Source organism: Lepisosteus oculatus, chromosome 21 (genome assembly GCF_040954835.1).
Source record: "Lepisosteus oculatus isolate fLepOcu1 chromosome 21, fLepOcu1.hap2, whole genome shotgun sequence".
NCBI classification, from domain to species: Eukaryota; Metazoa; Chordata; class Actinopteri; order Semionotiformes; family Lepisosteidae; genus Lepisosteus; species Lepisosteus oculatus.
Genome location: NC_090716.1, coordinates 3,640,605 through 3,648,871, shown reverse-complemented (window position 1 = coordinate 3,648,871; position 8,267 = coordinate 3,640,605). Strand labels below are relative to the sequence as shown.

The 8,267-nt window shown below is 53.9% G+C and overlaps 1 protein-coding gene across 3 annotated transcripts in view; it reads left to right on the top strand.

Moving 5' to 3' along the window:
* The first annotated feature begins 255 nt into the window (after positions 1-255).
* The window catches only part of kcna4 (potassium voltage-gated channel, shaker-related subfamily, member 4), a 64,575-nt gene continuing 56,563 nt past the window's right edge, over positions 256-8,267 (top strand). For 2 of the 3 annotated variants that reach the window (XM_069181449.1, XM_069181446.1), the window contains exons 1-2: positions 256-1,390; positions 1,761-6,510. In XM_069181449.1, the coding sequence (XP_069037550.1) occupies positions 2,645-4,768 (2,124 nt within the window). In that variant the 5' untranslated portion in view covers positions 256-1,390; positions 1,761-2,644 and the 3' untranslated portion in view covers positions 4,769-6,510. Of the gene's footprint in view, positions 1,391-1,412; positions 6,511-8,267 lie in introns of those variants that run through there. The other variant, XM_069181448.1, reaches the window with a different exon arrangement.

The following is an 8,267-nucleotide window of genomic DNA, read 5'->3' as shown; positions in this document are numbered from 1 at the left end:
ACCCAAGGGCGCCGAAGATGCTCCTTCGAGACGCCTGGGATACAGGAGTTCGGCTTCTCCGCCAGGAATAGTATTTCTTTGCCACCGTGTTGTTTTTCCAACTTCGATATCACTCGGTTCCTATACACGCTTCATGCTACACTCATATGCAAACGAAACGTTGAATTGGTCATTAGCTATAAGTTAGCACTGGAATCTAAACAAAACAGTTTCTGTCGGTACTAACCGGGAATATACAGTAGACTATAGGCGCAAAACGTCACATGACTAGATTACTTCATGGGGGATATTATCATCATAAACACGTTTAAGCACACACCAGAGTTCGGTGCATAAATAAACCAGCAGTAACAGGTTCCGACACGAATGTATTCAATCTGCTCCCCGAGCTGCCGTGTGTCCAGTCCGCACGACCGTCGCGCGGCCGGTAAGAGAAAAAGTTCCCGAGCGCGCGGCGGCTGCAGTGCCTCGCTCCGGCCGCTGAGGGAGGATCGCAGCCCGGGCTGCGCGAGGGAGAGGCACCCCGCGCGGCGGGACCCGCTGCTCCTCTGCGCGGCACGCGCGCACGCGACGGGGGCGACAGGGGCCGCCGAATGACTTGGGGAGGGGGGGGGGTAGGCGCGTGTCACAGGCGGCTAATGTTATTTTAATCGACGCGACCGATGAACTTTAATTATCGTCGTCGCCCGTTTTGTTTTGTGGTTTTTTTTAGATATAGAGATGTGCGGATCCGCACAGGCTGAACGTCTAGCTTTTAAATTCTTAACACCTGTATATGTGTGTGTGTATATATATATACACCGTGTGTGTGTGTGTGTTGCCGGGTAAGGCGAAGCCGGGAGGAAATGTGTATTTTTTGTCATTGAGAGGTGTTGACAAAGTAGTGATTGATACTGTTGCACGGCCACGGGAACAGCTGCGATTTCCACAGCGCGCTGAGCGAACTACGGCTGCTCACACCTCGCTACAGTCACAGCCGTCTCCCGACACGCGTTACGCAGGGATCTATTGTGTTATCTTTTCCCCTTTTTTTTGCAACACCGTGAGCATACGGGAGGAGAGGAGAGGGGGGGCTCAGACACTGTTTTCATTTTGACTGCTGACTTTAACATCACTTGCCGTGCGCTGCCTACTGTGGGGAGACGCGTCAAACTGCCGGGGAAAAAAAAGCACCGTGATCTCCCGGGCGCGCCAAACCTGCAGCTGGGAAGGTGAATTCGTCTCCAGCTCATTTCTCTTCCATATTCCGTTTCCTGGCTGGAGGAAAGAGGGATGTGAGGACCTGAATATCAGGGCATCATAAAAAAAAAAAACAACTATCCCAACTATTGAAGATCACATCGGGCGGAGAGAGAGGAATAGGATCTGCGCCTGATTTAATTTTCAAAACGTAAGTACAGGTCTGAATCGTACTGGGGTGTTTGGGGACAGAGGGGGATTGTGTTGTATTATGTGCACGTAGGGTTTTCGTCTACCTGTATTTAGAGAAAGACTGAACTGGGCTAGACTGTATTGCAAGCATCCATCACGCAGTGAGACTCCTGTTGCAGGGGCTGTTTTGTTTAAGGTAGTGCAAGCGAAATGATAATATAGTGCCCGAGGGAGGGGAAAAACGGGTATAGATTCACCTGCCTTTAAGGTGCAGGCAGGTTTAGGATTTAGGAACTGTGTGCGTTGGCTCTCTAAGGTCGTGGAGGAACACGACGATCGGATGAATCAAGATTTTCTCGTTTCGCTTTTTTTTGTTGGTGTTTCCTCAGCCGTTGTAATCATCATCATCAAGTCGAAGACGTGCGAGGAGGACGGACGGCTGATTGCATTGCGCTTCACGTCTGCAGAAATAACATAACCTCCCACCCACCCCCCCCCCAGAGAAAAAAAAATCAAGACCACCACCACCACCACCAACAACAACACAAAGATCAAGGGTGGGGGGGGCGGGGGTCAAAAGGCGGCTTTAATTGCGCACATCTGGATATCAGGAGAGTTTGTGACGAGCGTGACAAGTGGAAAAGCGACAGTCCTCCCGAGATGGGAAGCCGGCGGAATCTGTCGTCTGGGAGCATCTTCGCCATCCTCGGCGCCGGACACACCGCCGGACAGGTGCAAACAGCCACAGCTTAGGGCGGGGGGCGGGCAGATCGTTTTGTGACCCCTCCGTCGTGGGCACTGCAAAAGTGTTTCCACCGTGCGAGGTGAGGATGGCGCGACTGAAGAGATAAGAAAAACAATAATAGTCATTCACCCCTCCTTTCCTAACGCACCGTCTCCCGAGCGGACCCCTGGGGCCCGACCCGACCCGCACCCTTCCCCCCAGTTTCGCGGAAGGAGTTCGGGACTAGGATGTTGCTTGGCCGGCACCCGTGGTCTCCAACAACGGACATGTCAGGCAAGAGGAACTAGGGCCCGAGTCGTGCTGGAGGCGCGGACGAACAGGTGCGAGGGTCTGACAATGTACTGAGCCGCCCCCTCCCTCTACCGCCACTTTCACTTCAGGTCAAAGCTGCGGGCCCTTGTTTTTGTTGTTGTTCTTGTGTTCTGACCTCGGAGAAAACTGAAACCGGGACACACACACACACACCTCCCCCCCGGACTCAACCCCCTCAAAAAATAAAAACACCGGCACGCCGCTCGCCCCGCCAACATGGAGGTTGCCATGGTGAGCGCGGAAAGCGGCGGGTGCAACAGCCACCTGCCGTACGGATACGCCCAGGCGCGCGCCCGGGAGCGCGAGCGGGAGCGCGAGAGGGAGAGGCAGGCGCACACGCGCGCCGCCGCGGCCGCCGCCGCCGCCGCCGCCGCTGCTGAAGCCGCCTCGGGAGGAGGAGGAGGAGGAGGAGGGGGAGGAGGGGGATCCGTGAGCCACCACCACCACCACCTTCACCACAACAACAACCACCACAACCAGCAGCCGCATCCGTCTCGCACCGCCTCCTCCTCCCAGGCCGGCAGCAGTGGCGGCGGCGCCGCCTCGCGCCCCTCCTCCTCCTCCTCCCAGCAGCAGCAGCCCCACGAGCCGCCGCCGCCAGCTGTCAAAGGCAAGCAGCGGCGGCGGCGCGCGGCGCAGTGGAGACGCGAGCGTGCGGCCGGCTTTCGCCACTCGGAGCTGGCGCTGCTCGGGTCCGAGGACGACATGATGAGGGAGGAGGAGGAGGAGGAGGAGGAGGAGGGGGACGAGGACGAGGAGGAGGAAGGCGAGGGGGGAGAAGGGGACGGCGGCGGCGGCGGCGGCGGAGGGGGAGAGCCGAGAGAGCGGCGGAAAAGTTTCCTGTGGAGCCTGGGCGACGAGGAGACGGTGTCCCTCCCGGACCGGCGTCCCCAGCAGGGCTACGACCACGTCTACAGCGAGTACGGCTGCTGCGAGCGGGTTGTCATCAACGTGTCGGGGCTGAAGTTCGAGACGCAGCTCAAGACCCTGACCCAGTTCCCCGAGACCCTCCTGGGGGACCCCGAGAAGCGGGTCAGGTACTTCGACCCCCTGAGGAACGAGTACTTCTTCGACAGGAACCGGCCCAGCTTCGACGCCATTCTCTACTACTACCAGTCCGGGGGCCGCCTCAAGCGCCCCGTCAACGTGCCCTTCGACATCTTCTCCGAGGAGATCAAGTTCTACGAGCTCGGCGACGACGCCATGCTCAAGTTCAGGGAGGACGAGGGCTTCGTGAAGGAGGAGGACAAGCCGCTGCCCGAGGACGAGTTCAAGCGCCAGGTCTGGCTGCTCTTCGAGTACCCCGAGAGTTCAAGCCCCGCCAGGGGCATCGCCATCGTCTCGGTGCTGGTCATCCTCATCTCCATCGTGATATTCTGCCTGGAAACTCTGCCGGAGTTCCGGGATGACAAGGAATTACACGCGGCGAGCGGCAGGAGCAGCAGCCTCGACGGCAACCACACGCAGCCGGACAGCGGATATACAACTTTCAACGACCCGTTTTTCATCGTGGAGACGGTGTGCATCATCTGGTTCTCCTTCGAGCTGATCGTCCGCTTCTTCGCCTGCCCCAGCAAGGCCGGCTTCTTCAAAAACATCATGAACTCCATCGACATCGTGTCCATCCTGCCTTATTTCATCACCCTGGGCACGGACCTCGCCCAGCAGCAGGGCAACGGGCAGCAGGCCATGTCCTTCGCCATCCTGCGGATCATCCGCCTCGTCCGCGTTTTCCGCATCTTCAAGCTCTCCCGGCACTCGAAGGGTCTGCAGATTCTGGGGCACACCCTGCGGGCCAGCATGAGGGAGCTGGGGCTGCTCATCTTCTTCCTCTTCATCGGCGTCATCCTCTTCTCCAGCGCCGTCTACTTCGCCGAGGCCGACGAGCCCACGTCGCAGTTCCAGAGCATCCCGGACGCGTTCTGGTGGGCCGTGGTCACGATGACCACGGTGGGCTACGGGGACATGAAGCCCATCACGGTGGGCGGCAAGATCGTGGGCTCGCTGTGCGCCATCGCGGGCGTGTTGACCATCGCGCTGCCCGTCCCCGTGATCGTGTCCAACTTCAACTATTTCTACCACCGGGAGACCGACAACGAGGACCAGGCGCCGGCCGCGCAGAGCGCCGCCTGCCCCTACCTGCCCACCAACTTCCTGAAGAGGTTCAGGGGCTCCGCCTCGGTCTCCTCCCTGGGGGACAAGTCCGAGTACGTGGAGATGGAGGAAGGGGTCACCGAGTCGCTGTGCGTCGCGGAGAAGCAGGGCCGGAGCAAAGGGAACGGGACGGAGCTGGCGAGGAGGAGTTACGCGAACCCCAGATCGGTTCAGACGGACGTGTGAGGGCGGCTTTCTCGCCACGCTTAGAATAATCACTATCATGGGGGAAAAAAAACACACACACACACAACTGAGCATTGGACATGCGCCCAGGTGCGAGTCAGAAAAGGGTAAATAAGCTGCATCCATGCATTATATACTGTATAGTTCCATCACTTATTATGAAACTGGTGAGCCTGGTGCAGGGATTGATGGATACAGGGAAATGAAGAGTTTCAAACACTTTATTTTTCCCGCCGTCTCGGATCCCCGTGGTCCTAATTCTGTAAGGACATGCGGTCTGTCCACGTTTCCTTCCAGCAGTTCAGTCCTTCGCGCTTGACCGCTCCGTGCGTCGAGACGTTCGTGTCAGCTCTAGGTGTTCCGCTCCGGGACGTCATCGCTGGGCTTAAAATCGCCACCAGTGAACTTCCACATTTCTGAATCGTCAGTACAAGTACGGTGAGAAAGTTAGTCTGCTTTCCCTACGGAGGAAGGCATGCTTCTAATAATAATAATAATAATAATAATAATAATAATAATAATAATAATAAATCTGAAGTAAATTCTCACACAGAATGACGGTTACGTACACATGTTCTGAAATGTTATAAGGCACTTTAAAAGTTTTCGATGTCGCTTTAGAAACACTTGAACGATATAAAGACGTTTTTGCTGTTACACAATGAACTCTGCTTTGTTTGCACTATTAACCAAGCTGGATAAGACAATACACAATACGTGCTCGTGTGTGTGTGTGTACCAGGTATGTGCACGCACAGCCTTTTACTGTGACGGGGCTGAGGAAGTCGGGAGCGTCTTGCAGGACAATCGCGGAATATTCTGTGCTCGGCACGGGGGGTGGGTGGACGCTACAGGTGTGTGTGTGTGTGTGCGCGCTTTTGGTTTTGCTCAACATCTGCTCCAGCGTATCGTTTCATAGATGATCCCCCACCTCCGCCCCTTGCCCTCGGCAGGACACGGGCCGTGACGTGGAAGCTGTAGGTTGACTTTAGAAGTTGTCTCCGGCCGGTCTGCCGGTGCCGTGGGGAACAGACCGAGCGCGGCAGCTAACTTGGCTGAGCCCTGTGCCACAGAGGTACAGCGAGGCTCCACGTCAGTCTGCTGTGTCCAAACAGACAAATATATCATTATTAACCCACCCCACAAATAAAAACAAGCTTACACGCATTTTTTTCTGACAGGCTTTTTTTTTTTTTTGAAATTGGGCGATAGAAAGGCGGGTCAGTGGACGGGGTGGGAAGCGCACCGCGGCTCGGAGTGCGACTCCTGTGGAGCCGTCCTGAGAGCTTTCTAACTGAGCGCACTGATGCATCACCCGGTAGAGACGAAGCGACAACACCGTTTAAAACAAACAACACAATGACACCCCCCCCCACCACAAACCTCTTCCTCTCGTTTCTGATCTCGCCGCATTGAGAAAAATACAAAGCGACCTTGAGCGACGCACAGGCCGAGCGAGCCAGCAGGAGCCGTTCACCTCCACGGGCTCATCCTACTCCAGGCCATACCCTTTAACACCGGAGAACGACCAAGATCCCTTTAAGACTGCTTCAAGAAACAACACCACCAACAAACGCTTTAAGTTTTGGGTACACGGACGTCTTCTTTATGGTTTTTGTTTATTTTCTTCGATCAACGTTAAGGACTTTCCGCGCGTCTCTAGTCGAAAAGGAAATCCAGAGAACTACTCGTCTTCCCAGGAGAGCGCCCGTGTGACGGCGACACAGGGGGTCTGCACAAAGGTACGTGTCTGCGTGTCATTTCGATTCCTCCACCAGCTCCCCGGCGGAGGCCAGGTCCCGGGGCGCTTGGGGGGGTCACCCGGGCCCCCGGATCTCGCTGTGGCGGGAGGAGCGAAGGCAGGCGGGGAGACGCACAGTCACAAGTGAAGTGAAGTGTCAGGAAGCAGAGCGACAGCGATCGTTTTAAAAGGCGCAAATGAAGGTTTGCGCTCTCGGTGAGACGTCTCCCTCTCCCGCTTCCAGCTTGACGCAAAGCCGGGTGTGTTCACGGGGCTGTGTGGCTTCGAAGGAAGCAGAATAAGGCTGGGTTTTGTTTAATTACACTTTTTTGTTTTTGGACGAAGTTCTGTTTCTAAACGAGTTTTGTTTACCGCTCGGCGTTGTACATCCTTCTGAAGTACAGCGGCCCTGAGGCGCGGCGCCTCTATTTGCTTTCTAATTTCCTCCGAATTGTTTTTATCTGCAAATGGAAAATGGATGGAAAATGAGTAATCCTCCGAATTTTGTTTGGGTTTAAAGGCAAAACGGGAATCAAAACCTAACACGTCTAGACTGTTTGGTCTGGAAGTCAAACTAATCAGCGAAAGGCACGGCCCCTGACTAGTGTTAAGAGCTGCACCTCTGTGTGGAAATACGCTTCATCCCAGTTCATCACAACTTGCCTGAACACACGTTGTCTCTGCTGACAGCCGAAGTCATGCTCCGGCTTTCCCAGCTCTTATCGATCCCGAGCCGGTTTCAAAGCCAGTTTCAGAAAGAGACTTTAAAAAGTCTCTTAAAAAGGTGAAGCATCTTGTGAGCACAGGACCTGGTTACAAACGAGCAGGGGCCTTTCAGCAGTTTGTACTCTGATTCCTTTGAGGGTTTTTAATACTTGTATGAGGCCCTCTTGTAGTCTGCTCTGTTCAAGACTAAAGAGACTCTGTGCCTTCAGCATGTCAGTGTGGGGCACTCCCTTTAGACTGAAGAGACTCAGTTCCTAAAGGCTGTCAGTGTAGGGCACCCTCTTCAGACTGAAGAGACTCAGTTCCTCCAGTCTTACAGTATGGGACACTCCCTTCAGACTGAAGAGACTCAGTTCCTTTAGCCCGTGAGTGTGGGACACTCCCTTGGTACTAAAGACACTCAGTTCCTCCAGCCTGTGAGTGTGGGACATTCCCTTAAGACCTGGTTTCTGCCCAGTCGGGATTTTCTAAATCTTTTAGAATTTCCTGTTCTGCTTCCTCAATGAATGCTAATCTTCCTAATTTGGTATAATCTGCAAGTTTGACAAATTTAATATTACAGATCATTGATATATATTAAGAAGACCAGTGATCCTAATACGGATCTCTGTGGTACAGCACAAATTCCATCACTCCAAGATGTTATTTACCCCTTATATGTGCCCTCTGTTTTCTATTTAATAACCAATTCTCTATACAAAGAGTCACGTTTTCCTCAATACCTACCGTCTGCAATTTGAGAATTAAAAAAGTATTTATCATCAAATATGGATTACAAATATACGCCGTGCTTTGCGTGTTTTTAAAGTATGCTTTAGAACAGGAAAGTGGTGTTTTGTATTTGAAACTATACATATATATATACTGTATATGCGTGTGTGTAAGGGAATACATTGGTAATGCCAACAGAAATTTGCCAAGTTATGTTTTGTGGGAATTTGAATTGTGGGAGCAGATTGAGAATTCAAGATTTGGGTGGTCGTACAGTATGACAAATCACGCCGATCTACACGTTTTGAGAGCTGTCTTGTG